General features: G+C 42.3%; 1 protein-coding gene across 1 annotated transcript in view; it reads right to left on the bottom strand.

Annotated features, from left to right (window-relative positions):
• Window positions 1-3,774: 3,774 nt before the first annotated feature.
• Window positions 3,775-26,965, bottom strand: part of tmem71 (transmembrane protein 71) — a 38,479-nt gene continuing 15,288 nt past the window's right edge. Inside the window, exons 3-10 of the mRNA XM_020532062.2 lie at window positions 25,975-26,032; window positions 23,704-23,913; window positions 18,837-19,009; window positions 15,779-15,973; window positions 12,072-12,147; window positions 11,912-11,976; window positions 11,738-11,805; window positions 3,775-4,074 (exon numbers count right to left, since the gene is read on the bottom strand). Of these exons, the coding sequence (XP_020387651.2) occupies window positions 3,775-4,074; window positions 11,738-11,805; window positions 11,912-11,976; window positions 12,072-12,147; window positions 15,779-15,973; window positions 18,837-19,009; window positions 23,704-23,913; window positions 25,975-26,024 (1,137 nt within the window). The 5' untranslated portion in view covers window positions 26,025-26,032. The remainder of the gene's footprint in view (window positions 4,075-11,737; window positions 11,806-11,911; window positions 11,977-12,071; window positions 12,148-15,778; window positions 15,974-18,836; window positions 19,010-23,703; window positions 23,914-25,974; window positions 26,033-26,965) is intronic.

Below are 26,965 nucleotides of genomic sequence, written 5' to 3'. Positions count from 1 at the left end.
CGCCCTCATCCAGGTCATTTATAAAAATGACAAACAGCAGTGGCCCCAAAACAGATCCTTGAGGTACACTACACACAACATATTCCATTGATTCTCACTGAAACCTATAGGATCGGATATCAGGTGGTGAGTAGGATAGGTGGGACAATGTGACACTTTCTAGCTTCACCTTCCCATTTGGCCATTGGAATGGTGCTCGGTAGAAGCAGGTACAAAGGGAGCAAATCCACTGATTCCGCAACCCCCCCAACCCACACATACACACGCACACACACACACACATACATACACACACACACACACACACACACACAGACACACACAGACACAGTAGTGTATAGAAAGTGCAAGGGGAATCTTAAGAAAACAGGTGGGAAAGCAAAGAGAGAGCATGAGAAACACCAGTGGGTAAGATTGGTGAGAATTCCAAGGTTTTCCACAGATATATCGGAGGAAGAGGATGCACAGGGAACGAATAGAGCCTTTTGGGGGCTAAGGGGACAATCTGTGTGTGGAGCCAGAGAACATGGTGAGGTGTTTACTGAGAATTCACATCTGTATTGCCAACCAGCCGTCTGGCCAGCTGAGCTAACCAACCCCAGGCAGCAAAAAGTACAAGTGGTATAGAGATAGCTTTCTTTGTCAGTGTAGACTCAATGGGCTGAAGGGTCTCTTCTGTACAGTATGATTCCTTGAAGTCTGTTGTCCCTGTGCTAGAAGCAAAGACAACATTACTGCTGATTTTGAAATGCAATCTGTCAAACACAATCTGCTCGATGCAGAACAGTATGAATCGAGACCTGGTCAAAGGTCACCCACCCATTCTCTCTTCCCTGGGCTCTGGTGGCTTTCCTTGGGGGAACTCAAAGAAAAAGCTTTATTTAAGATAGGAAAAATCGCTACATTTTTGCTGATTCCATCAAAGTTTCCAGTAGCCTCATTATTTGAAGTCAGTTTCATCCTGTCCAAGCGTTGAGAGTTATTTGTTCCATTCAAGTCTTTACTGCAGTTTAATCATTTTTAATATCCATTAAGGCTCTACAAATTCTAATCAAACTCATTCAGAAGGGTTCTGCAGAACGAGCTTTATTTACTTTCTGTCAATTAACTAGTAAGGTCATATGTTAGCAAGCAACATTTTGCAAGAATGAATTTAGGATCATAGTTTCTGCTAGTTAATAAATAAACCTTGATTAACCTTGAATAAACATGTTGGGGGATTTACTTCAAATCATCCTTTATTCCCAGGACAGAAATACGGGGAAAATGGCAGAGTACTTCTCTGGGTTTTACGCAGTTCTTTCATTAATTTTACATCCAAACTTAAAAATTAGAGGCTGGAGTAGGCATTTTAGGCCCTTAAACCACTCCACCATTTAATAAGATTATTGTTTGTGGCCTTATCTTTACTTTTTTCATATCCTTGATGCCCTTTGACTTCCTTCTCAGTCAACACTCTTAACAAACTCAGCCTTAAACATTTCAATGATCCTACCTCCACTGTTCCCTGGTGAAGAGAATTCCACAGGCTCCCTATTCTCTGAGAGGAAAGGATTCTTCTGGGCTCTGTCTAAAATGAGACCCCTCAATTATTAATGCCCCTTTTCCTAGCGTCTCCCTTAAGGCGAGACACCTCAGCAAGAGAATTCTCCATGGATTTCCACCCTAAATGTTGAAGCATTCTGCCTGAGAAATTGGAGGAAAATGGACACTGTGGATCTGGGGTAGTAGGTGATGTATGGGCACTCGTTCCATGCTGGGTATGGATCTGACAGAGTATTGGTTAGACTGCCTTGTGATTGCAAGGCAGCTCACTTTAGAACTGCTGTACTTCCCCATTAGTGGCATGGAAATCAGAGATCCTAATCCTGCTTCAGGCCTCTTCAGCAATTTAGCTCCAAATTTCCTGCAGCAAGGCCTATGTGTGCTGCTGTCAATCTTCTCAGTTGAAAAGGAGTCAAACCACTGGATGCTGTCAGGAAATGTATTTACTTAACTGGATGTAGAGCTGAGAGGAGCAAGAGTGCTTGGCTTGACTTTACATTAAAATTGTAGGTTGCTGCCATTAGTTAACACCTCCTGACCTTTAACTCTGTGTCTGACGCCGGTGTTCTGGTGGGACAGCTGTATCTTCTCTGCACCTGGCCCTTGCCTTTGACGTTACAGATGAAATATGATCCCACTTAGTGTTTGGCTGGCCACATCACAACTAAATCTGTCAACTGTTTAAGTCTTTAGTCAATTCCCATGAATTCTATGATAGACTGATCAAACCTTATGGCGATTACATTTTATAACAGTCAGGCAGAAGATATAGAAGTTTGAATACGCGTACAAACATAATCAAGAACAGCTTCTTCAACTCTGGTCTTGAATATTAATTCTGATTTCTCTCTCTCCCTCTCTCTCTGCGCACCTTCTCTATGGCTGTGACACTGTATTCTGCACTCTGGCCTGCCTGATGCACTTTATGTGGTTGACCAGCCTTTTCACTGTATTTTGGTACATGTGACAACAATAAATTCAACTCAAAAATCTGCTTTGTTTTTCCAGAGATTTAGGAGGGAACTCACTCAAATTAAGACTTGAATATTTTTAACCCAATCAGATTTCGTGTGGGATGTAACTTGAGTGCGAACTGTCCCTATTTCTGAAATAGAACCTGTGAAAGTTTTACATTAATACAGTACACTGAGCAGGATGTAAATGAGGTGATTGTAACTTTTTTTCTTCACCCGAAACAGAATTTGAAGAACAATTTTATATCAACTGCTTCACAGCAACACTCGTGATGAAGTTGGAAAAGTCTTGATAATTTTGACGTTGAATGGACGGGAAACACAATGATCTTTCTTCTGTTGACCTTTAGCAGAGTTAGAACTGATCTTCACTTCACAAATCGAGAGAAAACCAAGTGGTTGAATCATTTCAGAAATCAAGATGCTCTTTTAAAGCAGAATGAAAATGTCAAATGTATTTGAATATAAGGAATTATTCTGTCTTGCCATAGGTTCAAATGATTTTGAAATCGAACCCTGCTCCATTTCTATACTGAGCCATTTCTAGTCTCCATTGAGGAGTTGCTGATGAAAGACTCTTAAAAAGTGGTGGAGAGAGTTATCCTTGGCTAATCCTGGGTGTCACATGTCCATTGTGTTTACGTCTCTTTGATATCCAAGCATGTGCTGCAAAAAGTGTAGTTCAGTTGGTGGAGGCCATTAATAATATAAGCAGCACCACATTCAACCATTCTGTCTATTAATGAGGTTGTGACTGTTATCCAGCAAATTACATGACAGCATTTCTATAACGATGCCACATCAGCTCACTATGCCTCACTTATACAAAGGGATAAAGACAAGATGCTGTCAGCTGCTAATAGAGATGATGTAGTTATTAAATTGAAGAGAACTGTACTTTCCGTTCTTTAAATGATTAGGCTGCAATACAGATTCAGACTTTCCTGCTGATCAGTGCCCACATCAAGCCAAAGCTCAGCACCAGTCACCAGGCATATGTGCCCATCCATGATGATGGTGCTGCTTATCAAATGTTTTCTGATGCAAACAGTCCAAACGGTTTTATATGGGTTCCAACCCATGGTGGGGCTATGGCAGGAGGGTTTCAGTCCATGCCCTTTCCAATTGGGCCGTTAGGCAGCTGTCCCAAGCTTTAGATAACAAGGTATGGAACTGGAGGAACACAGCAGACCAGGTAGCATCAGAGGAGCAGGAAAGCTGATGTTTCGGATCGGGACCCTTCTTCAGAAAAGCTTTATCGCACCAGCTTAGAGAGCCTTGTGCAATGCAGTTGCTCAGGATTAAACCTGACAAAAGCCACTGCATCGCTTTCTGAAGGCACCTGCCAGAAGGAGGTGCGCAACAGTTTCTTCACAGCCGTCTCAGAGTTCTCAGATCTATCAGCTAACTTTCTGAAATCATTCATCGCTGTATATGCAGTACATATCCAACAGAGATGGGAGCTCATTTGGGAGTGAAAGGCCTTGGGTATCACCCAGCCTTGCTGATGGACGCCATTGATATGTTTCAGGTCAATCATGACCACGGAACCCTCCTGCTGATCACAGGATAGAATCATAGAATCCCTGCATTGCAGGGAGAGGCCGTTTGGCTCATCAAGTCTGCAGCGACCCCCCTAAGAGATTCCCACCTTATCCGTGTAACTCCACATTTACCATTGCTAATCCACCCAATCTACACATCCCTGCACACTACAGGACATGGCCAATCCACCGAACCCACACATAGACTGTGGGTGGAAACCAGTGCATGAGGCAGAAACCCACACAGGTTCAAGGAGAACACGCATACTGTCACCCACGCTGGGATCGAACTCGGGTCCCTGTGGCTGTGAGCCATCGTGCGGAAGCATTGCGTGTAGCAAGGGCATTGAATTCGAGTTTGGTGGAAAACGTATTTGTTCATTTGTAAGAGAGGATCAGTAGTCCCAGCACTGTCCAGATTCTGAAGAAGTTAACTGCCACTCTGAACTTGGAATAGAAAGTGAAAGAACAAATCAGGAGAGAGATCTCCTTCACACATCGTCACCAATCTTCCTGTCACAGAATCGTTGGTCAACACAGCATTTCTCGTTGTAACCACACAAACACCTCCTGGAGACCAAGTGCAGCTTTCAATCTGAGGAGGGTTTTCTTCATTTTCTGTGGTATCACCACTGATTGGAACAGATAAAGAACTGATCCATCAGCTTAAAAGTGGGTATCCATGAGGGACACTGGGCAATCATTTGTACGTTGGGGTTTTTCAAGTTTAATTAACACAATGAGTTTCTAAATTTCCAACTACTGGATTACAACTTTGGAACCATAATAAGTATACAAACGTATCCTTGCTAATCAATCAATTATTTGAACATGCTGAATTTGAACAATGGAATTTGTTTGACCTTTGAACAATTTTATTTAAGAATAAGCAAACACAAAATGCTATTAATGTTACCGATAAGCACATGAATGATTATCTTAATAGTTATTTGCAATTGTTTCTCTTTTTCCTTGATTATAAATCTGTAATAAGTTGCTTAACAGTAACTCATTAATGTCCTTCAGGCTTTGTACCATCAGTTCAAAGCAAGTTTGATGATGGATTCACTGGGTTTGTAATACAACTACAATTTTTCAAGTTTTATTTAAAATGGATTTACTTACTGGACTGTAATAGAGGATTGTTTTTCCCTCTCACCTCACTTCCATCTAATTTACTCTCTCAACATTCAAATGGAACGAGCGATCGCTGTTTAAAAATGCAGGGTTGCCCATTTAAGACAGAGATAGGAAGATATTTTTCCTAACAGTCTGTCGAGAGTCTTTGAAGCTGTCTTCCTCAAAAAGTGGTGGAAACAGAATCTATGAACATTTTTGAAGAAAACGTAGATGGATTCTCGATAGGAAAAAGAGGATGAAAGTTTACCAGGGGTGTGCAGAATATGAAGCCAAGTTAAAATCAGATCAGCCAGAAACTTATTAACTGGCAGAGCAGAGTTGAAGGGCAGAGTGGCTTATTCCAGCACTCAACTTATACATTCATATGTCCAAATTGACAAATGCCCAGATTTTTAGAGACCAAGAATGAAATTTAATTGAGCTCCAGAATGTATTAAATGTTAAAGATTTAAATGTTTTGGGATTACATTTCAAATCAAAATAACAATAAAAAATGTTAAGAATTTCTGTGTAACTTTTTATAATGAACAGATTCTGAACGTACTGAATGTGTCAGAAATGCACAAATAAGGAGTTTTTTAATTGCCTTTCTCACTGCATTATATAATATGGTCAGCTATTCCTATGTAAATGAACCAAAGTGTTTTATCATAAGGAAGAGAATCAAGATGCAGAACTGCAGGGAAGAAACAGATCATTCACAATCTGATTGAAATGTGGAATAGATTTGAGAGGGCAAATAGCTAGTCCTGCTCCTATGCTCTATTACCACTACAACATTACAACTTGGTATAAAACTTTTGTTTTACAAAACAAAGAACGGCAAACATCAGCGCGGGAGAGTTCGAAAGCAAAATTTGACACAGTAAGAGAAGGAGACATAAAGTCCGATGATCAGACATTCGGTCAGATTTTCAGGACCATTTGTAGCAATGGAGACAAATCAAAACGCATAGACAAATGGGGACAAAATTAGAAGAGTTCGACATTTGCCAGGTGAAACATTGGCAAAACACGATACAGGAATTAAATTTGTAGGCAAACTGAGTGCAGATATCTCAGACAATAAGATGGAATTCCTGCCGGTGTGAAACCTCACAGACAGCTCAATGGTGAATTTATAATCTTTGAAGGAAAAAAACAGGTCACATATCGTCAAGATGCCAAACGTATCAGCTGCACTCAATGCAGGCAAGAATGACGCGCATCCTTTTACAGAAAAGAGGCCGGGGTTTTCCCAGCAACACTCTCACGAAAAGGGCCTGTACTGCGCTGTAATATTCTATGTTCTATGTTCTATGTTCTAGTGTGATGCTCACCACTACCAGCTGGCAGGTTGCAGTCGTTTGCTGCCACCATCTATTTTCTTGACTGGGTCTAAGGGTGTAATTAATTTACAACGGTACAGGAAACCCACTCCTGAGTCTGAACAAGACCAGGTTCTTGTTTTAAACATGATGTAGTTAACTGCATTATTTAGTGACGCATGGGACATGATATCGCTGACTGGACAAACATATATTGCCCATCCCTAGTTGTCCGTGAGATGGTGGTGAGCTGCCGCAGTCCGTGTGCTGCAGGTAGATCCACTTTGCTGATGGGAGGGAATTTCAGGATAGTGATCAAGCAACAGTGAAGGAGAAGTGATATATTTTCCAGCCACGATGGTGAGTGGCTTGGGCGGGGGGGTGGAATCTGCAAGTGGTGGTGTTCCCATATATCTGTTGCCCTTATCGTTCTGGATGGAAGTGGTTATGTGTTTGGAAGGTGCTGCTGAAGGATATTTGGTGAACTTACGTAATACGTCTTGCGCATGGTACACGCTGCTGCTACTGAGTGTCGGCGGTGGAGGCAGTGAATGTTTGTGGATGTGGTACCAATCAAGTGGATGACTTTGTCTTGGATGGTGTCAAGCTTTTTGAGTGTTTTTGGGGCTGCACTCATCCAGGCAAGTGGGGAGTATTCCATCACACTCATGACTTATGGCTTGTAGACGGTAGACAGGCTTTGAGGAGTCAGGAGGTGAGTTACGCGCTGCAGCATTCCTACTGTCTGACCTCCTGTTAGCCACTTTATATATGTTGTTAGTCCTTTTGAGTTTCTGGTCAAACGTAACCCCTAAGATGTTGATAATGGGGGGAATTCGCTGATGGCAGCACCATTGAATGTCAAGGAGCAGTGGTCAGATTGTCTCTTATTGGAGACGGTCATTGTCTGGCATTTATAAGGTGCAAATATTACAAACCACTTTCCAGCCCAAACCTGGATATTATCCAGGTCTTGCTGCATGGCAGCAACTAAATACAAGTTACATTAGTAAGTTAGACATTCTTTTTGAGGCTATGTGGAGTCCTGGCACAACAGGCCTGTCCCTTTCAAGCTCCAAAGATGTTCTGCCATTTTCCTACCCAAGTCCATATGACATTATCAAATTGGGTTTGTGCTTAATGCTGTCTCCAACATTAACCCTTTCAGAACCTTCATACAACTCAACAGAGTGAAATGACAGACAGATGACACAATCATACTCAATTTGCTACTGTCTATGATCGTTTTCTTCACCTCTCCGCTATAAGCTCACTGCACTCTTCAAATTCCACAGCACAGAATCTCGGTGCTGTTGTCCATATAGCACAGCAAATATATTTTTTTGCAGACTTCTTAATTTTTGATTTTCTCTTTCCATTACCAACCATAACAAAAATAAAATTACTTCTCATCTTATTACACATGTGCTTTGGCAATTAGTTGATGAGAAAACAGTCTTGAAATACTAAAAATATCTCAGATACATCTTTTCAAGATCCATTTGCTTCGAAAATAAATAAAATGCTATTAAAGATTTACCTCAGTCCTTTTTTGATTTGATTTCGTTTAAATAGGATTCATCACAGATTAGTTCAATAAAACTGCAACTAACATAGGACCTGGTTTTTGTGACATAATATTCGATACGAGTGTGACAAAGATCTTGTCCTGTCTATTTTTGTCATTTATCCTTTTATGGGATTTGTTGCCCATCCCTAAATGCCATTGAATCAGCTCAGCCAATTCAGAGGGTAGTTAAGAGTCTACCGCAATGCTGTCGATTTAGAGACACGTGTAGGTTCGACAAGAGCAGCAGATGTTCTTCCTGAAAGGACATGGGTGAACCAGATGGGGTTTGATGACAATTGGTGATAGTCTTGCGGCTACCGTCACTCAGACTTGCAGTTTCCAGAATTGTTCATTGAATTCAAGTTCCATGAGTTGCTCTGGTGGGGTTTGGATCCATGTTCATTGATAATAGAGAGCAAGGAAATGGCAGAGCAATTAAGTAATGACTTTAGCTCTGTCTTCACTGAAAGGCTATAAAAGAAAGTCAGTGCAGAGAGCACGGGCCAAGTGGCTTCCTTCAGCACTTCGGCAATTCTGTTATACTCGAGATGCAAAAAGGCAGTGGCCGTTTGTGTGTGAGTGGGGCTGGCTGAGTATGTTATTGTCTGCTTCGTGTGTCTGTTTACTGAAGATGCACTCAAAGACAGGCATCAACTTAATGACTCTCTTTGGTCTTCCTGAAACTTATTGACCTTCCAGTGCAAAGAGGTGTCAAGGCTGAGTGTTGTAGATTGGCATACTCCAAGATACAGCACTGAACGTTGAAGGACACACTATGGCTTGTAGAAGCCACCGCAAAGGCTCAAGGAAAAAGGGCCACTGTCTAAGATCCAATTGCTACAGTATGGTGGTGGCGGGTGGGGGGCCTGGAAACTGTAAAATCTCTTGGTTATATCTTTGAGACAGAGTGTTTATTCTACATATTGTACCATGGTTGATTGAAACTTTATTGTGGTCCGTTCAGGGCCATAGTGATGTAGGAAAAGAACTTGAACTGTATATCACTCAGTAATTTCTGATTTTTGTACTGTTTTGGGAAGAACTGTCTCAGAAAATGCAGTAACAAGACAAGGGAGCACTCAGAATACGCAGTGGGTCATTTCAGCCAGAGGTGAGGAAAAGGTTCTTCGGGGTGGTGAACCTGAATAGATTGATTTCCAGGGGTTTCAAAGGGGTATGAGGAGAGAGCCAGAGTCTGGCGTCGAGATACAGGTTCAGCCATGGCCATGTTAAATGGCAGAGAAGGCTCAATATGTCAAAAGGCCTACTGATGGTCCAATTTTCTGTTTTATGTTTCATCTGTCCTAATATCACATGTTATATGTGGCTCTATACTGCACTTCGGTACATTTGATGACATTCAGAACTTTCGTCATTGTGGTTATTTTACGTCCACTATTTTTCTGAAGCAAAGGACATTTTCCAAAGATACATTCATATATATCATACCCCATAATGTGATTTCGAAGTCATATTCTGTATGTTTCAACCTTTAGAGCTTCCAGGGGCTGCTGAGATAGTAGAGGATGTTTCTGCTGCAGAAGCTGAACCAATAAGGATTCAACCACTTCAGGAAACACAGGAATAAAAAGTGGAAGAGGGGTCTTGCTATTCCTAGCCTTGCAACGGGACTTGTCGCACTTGGCTTTTTAAGACCTCTTGTGCTCTAACACTGACACAATGTCTTGTGGGTGAGTGAAATATCATTGGATTCCTACGTCACCCATTGCACCAATCCTGGTCACTGGCTGAAGGGCCCACACACACAAAACAAACAATTGCAACATAGGAATGTATTGGCAAATCCAGTACTTCCACTGTAACTTTGCTACCAAGGCATGCTGCTAAAATCCAAAACAAAAATACCCCATAAGATTCAGCCAATAACCTCCAATACCTTTGCCTAACTAAAGCTGAGCAATGCCAGTTTTGAAATGGCCTCAACAGTAGGGTGGTGATTTCCACAACCCCGTCTGTAAAGTGTGTTGTAATACACCATAGAGCTGAGATCCAATTTAAGATTATTCCACTCTGTTCAGGAGATTTGCACCAGAAGAAATAGTGTCTCTGAATCTTATCAACTGCTTTAATCATCATAACTGCATCAGTTAGATTATCTCTTAATCATCTGTGTTCAGGGGATCTAAACCTAGTCTCTGCAATGTGTCCTTGTAATTGAACTATGTTTCAGTGTTTATTCTTAATGTTTTAAGGTAACTTGCTGATGAGCGATGAGAGTGTAAGTACACTTCTCACATTGATTGTATTGAGGCAACCTGATCCTCTTACTTTTCACTTCAAGTTCCACTTTCAGGAACACAACTTCAATTTTAAGTCAGGAATTGCTTGTGCTCCAAATGGAACCTACCAGCCCCGGACAGCTAGAATGTAACTACTACATCGTTGGTTTTTTTGTTGTTAGTGAACTAGACCAGCATTTATTGCCTATCCCTAAACATCTAGAGTGGGTATAGTGAGCTGCCTTCTTGAACTGCTGCAGTCCTTGGAGAGTAGGACATTCTAAGATTTTTGACCCAACGACACGAAAGGTACATATTTCCAAGTCAGATTGGTGAGTGGCTTGGACAGGAACTTGGAGGGGATGTTCCCTTGTATCTGCTACACTTCTTCTTTAAGATGGAAGTGGCCATGGGTTTGGAAAGTGCTGCCTGAGGAGGCTTGGTCAGTTATTGCAATGCATCACATTGATGGTAGACACTGCTGCCACTGAGCATCGGTGGTAGATATATAGGTGTTGAAGATAGTGGATGGAATGCCAATAAATTGGGCTGCTTTAATCCAGACGGTATTGAGCATCTTGGCCATTGTTAGAGCTGCACCTATCCAGACAAGTCGGGGGTTGAGGGGCAGGTGGTTGGGGAGGAGTAGAGAGCAAGAGAGAATGGAGAGAGGGGTGGTGGTGTATTCCTAATGGAGTGTGTAGACATTGAACAGGCTCTGGGGAGTTAGGTGCTGAGTTATACACTGCAGGATTCCTAGTCTCCAACCTGGTTTTTTTGGTCACAATATTTAAATGACTAGTCTAATTCAGTTTCTGGTTAATGGTAATCCCAGGATGTTGATAGTGGGGAATATGGAATTGTAATACCATTTAATGTCAGGGAGACATAGTTAGATTCTTTAGTTAGTTGGAGATTGTCATTGCTTGGCATTTTTATAGTATGAATGTTACTTGCCACTTGTTAGCCCAAACTGGGATGTTGTCCAAGTCTTGCTGCATTTGGACATGGACGGTGTCAGTGTCTGAGTCAACCATGTTACTGGGTGTGGAGTCACTTGTATGGCAGACAAAATGGGGTTGGATTTTTCCATCCCTGAAAGGCATTAGTGAACCAGCTGGGATTTTATAACAATTGACCGTGGTTGCTATGGAGCCATTTGGTTAGCATTTATTGACTTACGTACATGGACCCTTCACAATCCCATTGCTCACTCACAGCTATTCGTTTCTCACCAGTGATTGAGACTGTTGCCAATAACAACAAGGGAACTGAGTAACAGGTACATCCGAAAGCTCAGACCCATATGCCATGGTTGGGATTCAAGTACTCTGTTGTGTATCTCTTGCGATCTCTATCTTTTTGGAATTAAATTGCCTTCGGACCCAAATAAAATATTTGTAAATTGCTGTCCTACCTCAGGTTGTGCGTGATGCAAGATATCGTCAGATTTAAGAAAGAAGGGATATGCAGATTTTGCTGTGTCTGTTTAAAGGAAAAAAGATTGTGAATCAGAATTCAACTCTACTATAAGCCTGTTCTTAAATTTAAAAAGACTTCTTAAGAGTGGTCTGTAAGAAATATCACTTACACAGCACAGCTGCAAACACCAGCATAGGTGTAAGGAAAGCAGCAACCACTCCTGCAAGAAACCAACTGTTCAACAATGAGCATGTCATACCGAAGGTCAACGAGCAAGTCACAAAACTCAAGGTCAAAATTCACCTTCAAAGATCTCAGAATTACCATACCTTGCAAACACAGCGACACATGTTGAAAGGACCGAGATGATCAGATGGAAAAAGAAACTCTTGACAGTCATTAAATCTGAAATTGAACCAGTAAAACGCTTTTACTGACACAGCCATGATGTAGCGGTGCTAGTTTTAGATTGGGGTGGACAAAGTCAGTCATCACACGACACTCGGTTAGAGTCCAACAGGTTTATTTGAAAAACACAAGCTTTCGGAGTCTTGCTCCTTCTTCAGGCGTTAGTGAGAGGGGTAGTATCAAACACAGAATTTATAAGAAAAAGATCAAATGGTCACACGACTGATGAGGATGTACTAAACAAACCACAGACTACTCTTTACAATCAGTCTCATTCTTGGGCACACGCATCTCCATCAGGGACTGACACCTTAATACCTCACTCTACTGCAGACCCAGGGATAGCCTCACAATGCTGCATTTCTCTAGATTCCACCCTAAACATATTAAAACAGCCATTCCCTACAGACAAACTCTTTGCATGCACAGGATCTGTTCGGATGCGGAGGAACCAGACAGACAACCAAAGGCGCTGAAGGACACCCTCATAGGAAAAGGATACGATGCTCAACTCATCAATCGCCAGTTCCAACATGCTACAGCGAAAAACCGTAATGACCTCCTCGGAAGACTGACACGGGATACAACCGATAGGGTGCCCTTTGTCATCCAGTACTTCCCAGGAGTGGGGAAACTACACCATGCTCTTCACAGCCTTCAACACATTATTGATGATGATGAGCACCTCGCCAACATCTTCCCCACATCTTCACTTCTCGCCTTCAAACAACCACCAAACCTTGATCGCAGCAAACTACCCAGCCTTCAAGACAACCCCGACCACAACACTATACAACCCACTCATGGTAACCTCTGCAAGACATCTCAGATCATCGACATGGACCCTACCATCACACATGGAGATACTCATGTGACTCGGCCAATGTTGTCTATCTCACATGCTGCAGGCAAGGATGCCCCAAGGCATGGTACATTGGCGAAACCATGCAGATGCTACAGCAACAGATGAATGGACACTACGCACCAATCACCAGACAGGAATGTTCCCTCCCAGTGGGGGAAACACTTCAACGGTCAAGGACATTCAGTCTTAGATCTTCAGGTAAACGACCTCCAATGTGGACTTTGGGATACACAACAACGCAGAGTCGCTGGAGCAGAGCTGATAGCCAAGTTCAGTTCCCATGAGGATGGCTTCAACCCGGATCCTGGGTTCATGTCGCACTACAGGTGACCCCACCATACTCTTTCACACACACACACACACACACACTCTCTCTCTATCTGTCACACACACACACACTCCTCCTTCACCCTCTCACATGCGCACGCGCACACACACACACAATCTCTCTGTATCTGTCACACACACACACACACACTCCCCCCTCACCCTCTCACATGCACACGCGTGCGCACACACACACACACACAATCTCTCTCTATCTGTCACACACACACAGACACACACACTCCTCCCTCACCATCTCACATGCGCACATACACACACACACATACATGGATCTATGGGGTAAATTTGTATTTGTAGATATTTTGTTCAAAAAGCACACAGTCAGTCAATATGGCGTTTTATAAATTCCTACTTTAGAAATAAAACCAGTCTGACTCCAAACCAAGGCACAAACAGATTCTAAACAAGGTCTCACGCCTAATATGCATCGTCTGACCTAAAATGTCACCTCTTCTTTACACTGTTAAAACTTTTAGTTCTCTCAGGGCAGTGACTTGAAAGGAATTCGGGAATTTACATATACATTTTAATCAATTAAAACCTTCTCACTGATTAAAGATTTAACAGCATCTTAGGTTTGTTTAGTAAATCCTCATCAATGATGTGAACTTTTGATCTTTTATTTATAATGTATCTGATACGACCTCTCTCGCTGACACCTGAAGAAGGACTGAGGCTCTGAAAGATTTTGTTTTCAAATAAACCTGTTGAACTATAACCTGGTGTCATGTGATTTCTGACTTGATACAGGCAGTAAAGGAGGTTTCAATTACAAAGAAATGCTCATCTAAATGTAACATGAAAAGTTATTCAACATAGCCATTAAAAATGGACATCAGACTGTACTTCACAAAGTTTGTAAACTTGAACTGGGAGAGGTAGCTTTGTATCTCAAATTCCTTATCCACAAGGTTCTTGATTTTTTTTCATATTATCAAGCACCAAGTGTGCGATTTGGGCAGATGAAAAGGCAAAATCACAAACACACAATGCTTTTCTCATTTTTGTAACCTCCAGCATCCTCCCATTATCTTTACAAAGGAAATCTCATTGTTGTGTGAGTAACAGTGTAAACTATATCTCAGACCATGAACACGTGTGTCATTTTTCATTCACACAGAACAGAAAGGAAGCATTCCCATTAGTGTTGAAAATAACCTCTCCAACCTTGGTGGTTGTCAGGAGAAGCATTCCCCAAATTCTGGCAAGAATAAAAGATGACTGGAGAATTTTATTGCTAATCACTCCCAGAGATCACTTTGAAAGAAGGAACTGAATTTTGCCTTTCGATTTTTATATTATGTAACTATGTTCCACTCACTGATTTTTGCTGGAGAAATACCGTTGCTACTCACATTGGGATTATTAAATATAGTTTGAGTAAATTACAAGTCATACTGCACCCCCAACTCATTGATTAGCACAGTTGATAGTCACTCCCTTTAAAACTGTGCCCTTCTTGTGAACAAGTCAGAGTGGATGGTACATAAAGGTCCCTCAAAAGGAATGTGGTAGGAAGGTGTCAAGCCCCCTGAAATGAAAGATTAACCTTCAGGTTACTGCTACAACCCAAGAGGAGTGAATACAAATAAAAAATCTCAGGGGCATGAAGCCATCAGAAAATAGAAAGATAGTAATTTTCCTGATTGGATTACAAGGAGTCTGCTCTCCCTTTGGCTGGCATGGAACTGTGGTTCGTTGTGAAGATGCCAACTATCAGATGACAGATGGTGGCAGCAGGAAGGTTGGAGATAAGTGGAAAAATGATAAAACCTGCAGGAATCTATTATGATTCTGTGAAGTGTCGTAGTTCGAGAAATCGCACCGCTAATGTTTGTTCCCAGTCTCTATCTAGTTGCTACTATTTTGTTGGGGGCCTGAGGAGAGGTGATAAAATGCTTGCTCATTTCGGACAAGTTTCTATACACCACAGTCAATGGTTGCATATTGGCATCTGAAAATTGCATCAGGATCTTATGTGTGCATTGCGCACACTCCCTTCATTGACCTTTGACATAGAGTAACCCAACCCTCGCAAAAGAAGCTGCGCCAGCCATTTTTGTTCTCTTCGACAATCTCTCACTTGCATCGCACATCCACAGAGAATGAAATGATCAGCAAATTGGGTCAGGACTGACTAGTAAAATAGTTCGGTCCTCTCGCTGAGGACATCACAGTGGCTCCACACTCCAACCTTCCACCAGCAATAGTTCAAATTAATTCCACATTTCTTTAAGAAACACAGGGAGTGCTGGAGAAACTCAACAGGTTTAGCAGCATCTGTGGAGAGAGAAACAGAGTTAACGTTTGAGTCCGGTATGACTTTCCTTCAGAAATGAAGCTCTGAAGAGTCATACTGGAATTACACATTGTGCAGTATTCTTAACATATACAGGTGTGGAAATGTTGTCTCACCTGGACCACCCAACATGTTATTGAGGAAGCACTTTGTAGGATGTAATGGTGAATGAGAAGGAAGTTTGAAATGGCCTGCTGTTGATTTGTTTGTCAATAAGCTTTCTTTGGTGTAGGATTCGGTGTCAATTACAGGCAGATTCTCTTCCGATAACCAGGATTTACCATTGGAGGATGCATCAACACTGCTCCTTCCTGAAACAACACAGAACATTCTCGCATTTTAATCACAAGCCCAGCTTCTTTGAGGTTCTAATATTCTAGTTTCCTTTTGCAGAAAGATTTACTCCAGCGGAAGCAATGAAAAGGAAGAAAAAATGTTGCAAAGGGAAGAAATCAAAAACCTGAACAGAAAATGTCAAAAGTGAAAGGTAAAGGCACCATAGTCTTCCCAGGCCTTGGGGTTGCTCTCCCTCTTTAGAGAAAGAGACAGAAATGACTGGTGGTTGTTTAGCCTGAGGGGCACCACACTGCAGGTGAGGGGAGAGGTTGACACAGAGAATCCTTCACAGTAACAAATAGGACAGTGCCCAAAGGAGAAAAGACTCTCATGTTATTTCAGTTGAGACTCTGAAAAGATTTTTGACGGCATGTTCCGAAGAAATGTTGCTGCCTGAAGCATTAATCTCTTTTCCTCTTTCAGACACTGAGGTAAGAATTTGTTTCAGCCCATTTTCAGAGCTGAGATAGATTATGCAGGGGGAATACAAGCCAGAAAGCAGAGCTTTGAGGCGCATTTGAAACAGGCCTCACTGAAACGTTAGTGGTGAGCTGCAGATAGAAACTGGCCATCCAAGGACAAAAATGAGGCCACGTCCTCTCCAACTGTGGTTTTCAAAACGGAGCTCCAAGGTTTCATAAACCATGGATCAGAATGCTAAAATATAGTGGACATTTATTAAAATGTTAATTCCAAAAAATGTTGTTTTTTAAAAATGGAAATAAGTTTGCAGATGGAAATTCAGTGCTCTCTGTCAAAGTCCTGTGTGGTGCCCATGGAATGTTGCACGTGTGGAATGTCAGGGAACTTCAAATAGAGAGACAGACACAGCATGAAAAGACAATAAGGGGCTTGACAATGTCCTCTCACGTCTCAGTTGAAAGGTTGAAAGTGCCCCTTCTCAGACAGTTGTGATTTGTCCTTCTCGGAATACACAAGAAAGGTTTAAAAACTGACATATCTTGTCTGCGTGTGCTACTTGAAGAAGATTTGCCAGTGAACTAGAGTATCCATACGTAACAGTTTGAGTGTGAGCACTGTTGCTCTGTGAAGGTTACATTCAAGAAACCACCCACTTCTCACTCCTGTATTGCAGGTAAAAGGATTGTCTCTCTCACTGAATGCTAGGAGTCAACCACAGTCAAGATAACAGGACAAAAGGATTTCAACTAACTTTAAAAGCCAAGAATCCCTAAATCAACTGTTTAACTATCAACATTACACTAGCCACTCTTCATAAACAACCTAGAGAGACTGATCCATATACCCATCGGGCGGCACGGTGGCTCAGTGGTCAGCGCTACTACCTCACAGCACCAAGGACCCAGGTTTGGCTCCAGCCTCGGGAACGTGTCTGTGCGGAGTTTGCATGCCCTCCCTGTGTCCATGTGGGTTTCCTCTGGTTTCCTCCTGCAGTCCAAAGATGCGCAGGTTAGTTGGATTGGCCATGCTAAATTGTCCATAGTGTCTGGGGATTTATAGGTTAGATGGATTCGATTAGCCATGGGAAATGTGGGATTACAGGGATACAGCAGGTGGGTGAGTCTGGATGCTCTTCAGAGAGTCAGTGTGGATGTGTTGGGCCAGATGGTCTGTTTCTACACTGTAGGGATTCTTTGATTTTTATTGTTTTTTGGACTCACTTCTCATTCATAATCTATGCGCATGTGAGTTGCATTGTGAATGCTTCTTGCACTTAACGCCTGGGGGGGGAAAAACACTCTTTTGTTAGCCCAAGAGAGCTTGGTCAGATTGCCCTTTTTTTAAAAAAATGGATTCATTTGGTCTGGGAGTAAGGCATGCACAAATTAACACTGCTGCAGCCAAACGAAGGGGCAAATGAATAAAGAAGGGGAACCAGTCCATCCTTCCTCACTGGGAGATTAACAATTGAAGCAATCCTATCTGGAACCATAATACCTTGGGGAGCCTCATCCCACATCCGGCAGTAACAAAGGGGAGTCATCATTAGAACTCAGGAATTAGGAGCAGGAGTAAGCAATTTAGCCCTTCAAACCCACTCTGCCATTTAACATGATCTTAGCTGATCTTATGCTGGTCTCAACTTTCAACTCTCAGCACCAATTTCCTGCCTGCTCCCCACAGACTTTTGTCCCACTTTCCATCAGAAACATATCAGCTTCTTTCTTGAATCTGTTGATTGATTCTGCCTCCGCTGCACTCTGGGGCAGTGAGTTCCGCAGATTCACAACCCTCAGAGGGCAATAGTTTCACCTCAGCTCAGTCTTGAACCTACCTCCTCTCACTGTGACCTCTTGTCTAAGATTGCCCCACTCGGGAGAGCATCTGTTCAAGGTCCACCTTATCAGTCCCCTTGAGCATTTTATGCCTTAATCAGATCCCCCTCCCCTGCTATTCTTCTGAACCCCAAGCCAGTACAAGTCCAAGTTATTCAACCGCTTCTTGTAAAACAGCCTTTCCACTCCTGGAATCGATCTGGTGAATCTTCTCCAAACTGTCTCCAGTACCACCACATTCTTCCTCAAGTAAGGAGACCAAATCGGGCACATCAACACCTTATATAACTGTAACAACACTTCTTTGCTTTTATAATCCAGTCCTTTTGCAGTAAATGCCAGGATTCCATTTGCCCTTCTTGTTACATGCTGCACCTTCTCTTGGTTATTTTTCCTCGCTTTTATTTTACATACTTCTTGCTGAAGAGCTCGGTTGTGGCGATGGCTTCGGCGGCAGCAAGCGAGCCTGGCGCAGACTCGTGACAGACGAGGTGAGTTTGCGTTCCTGGCAGAATATTTCTCAAAAGAAAATAACAAAGGGGCCCTTTGCTACACATTTGCAACTACTTCAACAACGCACCTTGATCGTTCCTGAAATTGGAGTCAAAATCATTTCCTCCATCAATCCAAGAGGATTCTGCAAGAGGACAGTCAATTCCACTGAAAAGACTGTTGTTCAACCAGGAACTGGAGGAGTCTATTGAAAATAGACTCGCCAAGGATCTACGAACTTTCTTCTTCCGGCGGAAGATTCTGCAGAGTTAAAAGAGTTTCTTTTAGGAAATAACATTTGATAGATATTATATTGCATGCTATTTATGAATTAAAATTTGCAATCTATTGGTTCCTGTGCCACATGTCATGGATAAGACTGGAAAATAGCTTCTGTAACAATGTCATCTTGCATCATTTAATATTTTCTGCCCCTTTTTCAATAATTTGCATTTTGTTCATCAGTGAGGGAAATAAATGCTGGAGAATAAAGTTACTCCCATTTCATCCACCTAGTGTCAGTGTAAAGCAATTGCAGTTAAACAGGACAAAACTCATCTGCCTTGTCACAACATGCTTAAACCCAAACCTAATCCCAAAGTCAAACCTAACTCTAAACTAAAATGTAATCTCTAACTCAATGTACCTCCTACATTTCCCTCAGCAGCTACTCTGTAGCTGCATTTTGAGCACAATTAGATACAATCTGTAAACATGAGCAAAGCCCAAACCTATTTCACTCAGGACCCCTGCAGCAAGCAGTCTGAGAATTTTTTCATTTTTTTAAACAGGATTTGAATGGGAGTTCACTGTCTGTATCTCACCCCTCTCTGCATGTAAATCTCACACAGTGTCCTCAATAATTCAGAATACTTTCCTGTACATCTCACACTGTATTTACTTATTCCTCATTTATTGGATGTAGGTGTTAGTGGTTGGGCCAGCATTTATTCCCGATCCTTAATTGCCCAGAGGGTGGTTAGGAGTTTACCACATTGCTGTGAGTCTGTAGTCATGTGTAGGCCAGACCAGCAGTTTCCTTCCCTAAAAGGAACTAGATGGGTTTTACCCTGACAATCAACAATGATTTCATTTTCATCATTAGGCTTAATTCCAGATTTTTATTGAATTCAAATTTCACCATCTACCATGACTGGATTTGAACCCAAGTTCCCAGAACATGGCCTGGATTTCAGGATTTATACGGATAATACTGCTAGGTCATCACTTCCTCTAGACTAGGCACCTATTCCACCAACCTCTTCTTTTCTGACATTTCTCCTGACTCCTCCCTTGCCTAAACAAGGCAGCTGCTAAACGCCAGAGCTCCTCCAGGTGGGCAGCCCACTTTGAAAGCTGGCGTAGGTGTAGGGGATGCTGTTGTCAGGGTGGATATCTGGCAATGTTGCTCCAGGAACATCGTGTGGAAAGCTGGAGTGGAAATTGGAACCATGTGGACTGCACTGACTGGAGGAGAAGATCCACAATCACCACTTTCTCAGGAGCAACGAGGGAGGGACAATAAAAATCAAGTTGACTTGATTTCTTGTAACTGGTTACATTTAACCTTTAATCCCAAAGCCTAAACATCTATCAATTCTACTTGAAATTCTTGATTGGTGTTTCTCTGTAAGCATGAGTTTTGAAATCATCACGAATGACCATCACAGAAGCCAACCTTCCATCCATGGTCTCTATTTCCACGGCTTGCTGCCGCAGAAAGGTGGCCAACATCATCAAAGACCCATTGCACCCTCGTAATAACCTCCTACAATCTCTTCCGTCAGGCAGAAGATACAGAAGCCTGACCACAAGCACCAGCAGGTTCAGGAACAGCTTCTTTCCAGCCATTATCACACTGTTGAATGGACTCCAGCCGCAAATAATGTAACCTGCAATGTAACCTGTATGCCTCTAAGTCTTTTTGATCCATACATCCTTTGCTTGCTGTGATCTACCTGTACTGCTCGTAAACAAAGCTTTTCACTATATTTCAGTACACGTGACAATAAATCAATCAATTGAATGTTCTCTGATTTAGGTGACAAATTGCGAGAACCTTATGTCTCTCAGTGCCAACACACTGGAAGATGCCAGAATGATGGCATTAGCTCCCTGACAGTTGGGTGCCAGAATCCATGGTGGGACAGTAAGTATGGCTGGTCCTGGTGGATCATGCCTTGCTCTACAGACCTCCTGTGGGCAAGATGGAGATCATTCAGATTGGGCAGGGAGTTGAAGTGCCAAAAACTGCACTGGTTTTCATGTCAAGTTTTCCTGACAGCTAGTTTTTCAGTAAGATTGCACCTGGGCTATTCATGTGGCGAGCTGTGCTTTAACAAGGCATTTGATAAGTTATAATGTGTCGTAGTCAAAGAGTCACTTGGTCATTCAGCATGGAAACAGACCCTTCGGTCCAACCATTGTCAAAATCTCCCCATCCCAGCCTTATCCCATGACCAACCCTCCCTTTCATCCCCGCCTCCTTGACCTGACACAACCTGTCCATCTTCTCTCCCACCTATCCGCTCCTCCCACCTCACTGACCAATCCCCACCACTGCCTACATGCACTTACCTATCACCATCCCACCTGCCTTCCCTAGCTCCACCCTCTTCTCTCTATTTATTTCAGACCTCCCTTCCCCCTCCCCCATTTCTGAAAATTGACCTGAAACATCAACTTTCCTGTTCCTCTGATGCTGCCTGGCCCGCTGTGCTCCTCCAGCTCCACACTGTGTTATCTCTAATTTACATATGCTTTCTTTGTCCTGTTCCTCTGCAGCCAAGTGAGCTATTTCGAGCAATTCACATCATTCGGGCCTCTAGGATTCATTTTTCAAGATCTCTGTTTCCTTCTGGTAACAGTGTTTCTGTTCACAGATGGATTTAATTCCACTTAAACAGCTAGCACTTGTAAAGACAGGACTCAGCACACTCCTGCATAAAGAGATCTAATTTATGATGTCATATGGAGGTAACGTGACTGAGATGAACAAGAAAGCCTTTGTGAGCTGAAGAAACTCACTGGAAATCAGTACGAGATGATATTCTCCTGGTTTCTATGGCTGATGGACAAATAACTGACTGAGGAGAAATATAACATCTTCAACAACCTGGTTTGATATCGAACCCAGTTTTGGGAGGTGCACTGCTGAAAACTTTAGACACTGTGAAAATGCAAATCTGACGTTCTAATCCTGAACCTGGCTCTACCAAAGTGGCATAGGTCTCTGAGAGACTGGGTCTACCTCACCATACTGTTCCTGCTCCTCAGGACGTGGCAGCAGGCCAGTTTAAAACCACAACGTCCCCAGAAGTGATCACAGTTGGATTGACAGGTTGTGCATGACCATGAGACACAATTTGATCAGGTCTCAGATCGAAGGTCTATGGAAATGCGTTCCAGTTTATTAAGAAGCAAAACTAAACAGAACCAAAAGCAAATGGATTTCACTGGAACTTAAATAAAGAATGACTAATGTGAAGGTTGATGTTGTGATTGTGTGCTGTCTCTGGGGACCTTCATCTGGCAGAACTCTATTCAAAAAGCGATGAACTGTGTGCTCACACACTCTGTGTACATGTAGTCAGTGACTGTTAAATTAACCCCACAAAGACATATGAAATAATAAGACAAATCACCAAAGCTGCTTCTCAAAGGGTATCAAGCCAGTTGCCTTTTAAAGTTGGCAATAGATTTTAAAGAATGCCTCTCTGACTATCTGCTCCACTGTTGAGACGGGGTTGATTGACAAATCTTTAAGCTTACTCAATTGTTGTGAATTTTGTACTGGAATCCTCTAACCCTACCTTTATTGCTCAAGTTCAGCAGTTTGCTTGTTTCAATATGATCTATATCTTTTACTATTATAAAGATATGTAGCTCGTCCCTATTTTGTGCAAAAGTCAACACAATTAAACATGGACAAAATGGTTTGACTGAATAGAGCAGTTTTATATGTTTACATTGGCAGTCTAATTTTGCACACAGCATTTTCTTAAATATGTCGCTCCAGCTTGGTAACCAAGACACTGCATGAAACCTCTGGATCTTCTGTGATGACAAACGTCAATTTAGTGAGATAATCATTTTGTCATCTAAATAAATGACTTGCATTGGTATACATGGTTAGTAACTCTGCAGATGACATGAAAACTAGGGGGCATAGGTTTAAAATGAGAGGGGAAAGATTTTAAAGAGAACTAAGGGGTAACGTTTTCATGCAGAGGGTGGTGTGTGTATGGAACGAGCTGCCAGAGGAAGTGGTGGAGGCTGATTACAACATTTAATAAGTACATGAATAGGGAGGGCTTTGAAGGGTATGGGACAAATGCTGGCAAATGGGACTAGATTAATGCAGGATTTCTGGTTGGCATGGACGAGTTGGACCGAAGGATTGGTTTCTGTGCTGTATATGTCTATGACTCTATGACTTCCAACATTTTCCTTCTATATTGAATAAGCTCTCATATTGAATAAATAGACCATAAGACCATAAGAGATCAGAACTGGAGTAGGCCATTCGGCCCCTTGAGCCTGCTCCACCATTCAATAGGATCGTGGGTGATCCGACATTCCTCACGTCTACTTTCCTTTGTTTTTTGCACAACCCTTGGTTCTCCTTGATCAAGAATCTAGCTATGTCAGCCTTAATGTACACAAGGACTGCCTCGACAGTTTTCTATGGCAAGCAGTTCAAAGAATCACAACCGTCAGAGAAGAAATTCCTCCTCATCTCGGTGTTAAATTAATGTCCTTCAGTCAAATAGATCTGAAAGCTGTACTCAATGGCACTGAAAGTGAACTAAATGATAGGACACACAGTGCAACCTCAGTATTTGGACTGTGTGGTTCAGTCTACTGAAGATAGACATTGTTTCAGAACCTGTGATTAGCCTGTGTGTGTGATTGTAATACAGCAATCAGGCACATTTATCAAACGAGATACTCACCGTACAAGATTTTCCTTGTAACTGATGTTTATTTTGGATGGTATGAGAGTGAGATTGCCCTCCTCATCCACGAAGCTCTCTTCACTTAGATCATAATAGCCATTTGTTAGCAAGCGAGGGCTGCGACGGCACGTACAGGGGGAGCCACTCAGCGGATTTAGGTACCAAGGTGAACAAGAGTTTTCACTGGTCATCAATGATAACTTTGAGCTGACAAAATACAATCAAGAAAAGAAGCAAGAAGATATTAATAACTGAAAGTTTGCACACGGAACAAACTATCACTTAGAAATAGCGGTGGGGCAAAGTGGATCATTGTAATTGCTCTCACAGTTAGAATGGGCCACAGGGTTCAGCTTGGGAATAATCTGATGAAGTCCATGCAGACAAAATTGACTGTGGCCCAGGTAGAAGATAAGATGCTATTCTTCAAATTCACGTTCTGAGTCACTGTGACACAATACCTTCTCACCTCTCATAGAATCCCTTCAGTGTGGGAAGAGGCCCTTCAGTCCAACGAGTCCACACTGACCCTCAGAGCATCCCATCCAGACCCACCCCCCTAATCTACTCACCCCTGAACACTACACGCAATTTATTTTTGGCCAATCCACCGAGCCTGCACATCTTTGGTCTGTGGGAGGAAACCAGAGCACCCGAAGGAAACCCACGCAGACATGGGGAGAACGTGCAAACTCCACACAGGCAGTTGCCCAAGGGTGAAACCCAACCCGGGTCCCTGGCGCTGCGCGGCAGCAGTGCTAACCACTGAGCCACTGTGCTGCCCTTAAACAGAAACCGTCTCACATTTCAAACCTTATCTAATATCCTCACAACAGTCTTTCCTGCCTGTCTGTTTGAACACAGAAATTGTTGTGTCCTTAAAGACAGAAATTAATATTCCATGTTCTGGTGAGAACTCGTGTCGTTGCAATTGCCAGCCAATCAGATACTTCCGTGGAGATGACTGGGCCTCCTATGTATTCGAGCTCCAGTCAGATGGGATGAGTGGTTATGGATGGGAACTTCCAAGTGGTGGTGTTCCCATGTCGCTGCTGCTCCTGTTCTTTTAGGTGGCAGTGGGCATGTGTTTGGAAGGTACTCTAAGAATCTTTTGCTGAATTTCTGCAGTGCATTTTGTCGATAGAACACATTGCTGCTACTGAGCTTCGGTGGTGGAGGGGCTGAACGTTTGCAGATGAGGAGCCAATCACGTGGGCTGCTTTGTCTTGGATGATATCAAGCTTCTTGCATATAGTAGGAGCTGCACCCATGTAGGCAAGTCAGGTTTATTCCATTACTTCTGACTTATGTTGTAGACATTGGACGGGATTTAGGAAGTCAAGCATCGGAGCTGGCCATTGAATTAAGTGCATTCAGGAGGGGACAATAAATTTTGCCTCCAGTGATTGATCATCTCAATTTATACCAATCCATATAAGCACCAATAAAGCAGTTAATCTCCAGTGAGATGGTACCACAATGTGGCATTTTGGCTGTCTTGTACAAACAGATAAGGCAACTCTATTTTTCCTTTCACCAGGAAGAATGTTCTTATCCAACACGCTGTAGTCCCATTTCTATGAGGTACAATTGTGGTAAAATAACACAAGGTCTCTTTTCTGCCCAAAATATGAAAAAAAACTGGTTAACTAAGCCCATGAACACTGTCGCCATCATACTAACACTAAATATCCAAACTTAATTTTGGGTAGAATTTTAATCCAGGGAAGAAACTTATCTGGCAAATCCAGCCCCCTCAGGCTGATAAATGTTGCATGGAAGTGTCACTGGTGTTCAATTAATGGGAACAGGCTCATTTTGGGGGCCGACACCCAGAGTCTTGGAAAGCAAACAAACCATTCAGCTCCCTCAAAACTATTCCACTATTCACTCCTATCATGGCTGAGAAAGAAAGAGGATGCCTGTAAATATGAAATGTAAACAGAACATTCTCGAAATACATGTTTGGTCAGTCAGCATCTGAAAAATAAAGCAAAACTAATGTTTCAGGTGGAGACGATTAAAACCGAATCAATTTTCTCTGAGATCTGTGTATTCCTAGCACTTTCTGACTTTATTGTAATACAACAGAACGCCAACTGTTCCATGTGCAAAAAAATTCTCATGTTTCAAATTGCCGAACTACAGATATTGTTGACAAATAACGGCATCTCCCCAATAAAACAAGTTATCTTCTGAATTAACTGCATCCCAACCAATGCTATAAAGCATGAAAGCTAAGATATGCATCATAGTGCTTCGAATTACCTCTGGAGAGTCTCTTCAGTAGGCAGCTCTTGTTGAAGATCTGGGAACATCTGTGCAACTGTCACAAAGGACAAATAGTTTGAGACACGGTGAGAAAGCTAAACTGAAAACAACCTTACTGACAATAACCTGACTGCATCCATTTATACAACTCCTGTTTATGTGCAGGGAAACATTGCAAAATAGTAAAACATCAGAGGAACAAATGAGTAGGTGATAATCAGGTAAAGAAAATTGAAAAGCATGTGTGAGCCTAGTGTAAAGAGATACTTTAAAATTTAGAAGTGCAGTCTGTTTTACAATAGAAATCTTTCTGGGGAACAAAAAAAGCTAAAACATTGTCAGTTTGGGAGACCTCCAAGTGGAATGAAGCACAATTCTGACAGTGGCAATATCAACAGCCTCGATGCTCAAGCTCCATCCCTCCCCCAAAGCATTACACTTTGCCATAGCACATAGCTTCTGCTGAAAGAGTAGCAAATACTGAACCAGGTCATTCTCCCCGAGTCAAGACTCTGGTTTTGGCACACATGCTCCTCCACTTTCAAAAGGAGCTGATTGCATGGCTGACTGCCAAAAGCCACTAATGGTGAGGGCAAGGGAAGTAGGGATACATCAGAGGAAGGCAGAGTTGTCAGTGGTTTCAAGGCAGAAGTATAGGGAGAGGGAGAGGAGGTGAGGACTTGGAGGGATTTGAACACTAGAATGAATATTGTAAGTCAGGGACAAGCACAGGGGTGATGGGGGCAACAGGACTTGCCACTATCAAGATATGGGGCAGAAAAGTATTAGAGGTGTTCAAGTTTATGGAGGCAAAGTCTTGAAAACGGCTTGTTAAGAAGTGAACTGGTTGGTTCTGGGGTAACAGATACAGGGATAACGATTTCAACATCAAATAGTCTGAAGCAGGGCCTGATACTGCCAATATTAGTGAAACTTACATACTTTTGCTGTGAAAACTGAATGATGATACAGAGAAAATGCATGATAT

Source organism: Rhincodon typus, chromosome 4, assembly GCF_021869965.1.
Source record: "Rhincodon typus isolate 14 chromosome 4, sRhiTyp1.1, whole genome shotgun sequence".
In the NCBI taxonomy this organism is placed as follows: Eukaryota; Metazoa; Chordata; class Chondrichthyes; order Orectolobiformes; family Rhincodontidae; genus Rhincodon; species Rhincodon typus.
Note: the sequence above shows the minus strand (reverse complement) of the source record. Positions and strands in the feature narration are given on the sequence as shown.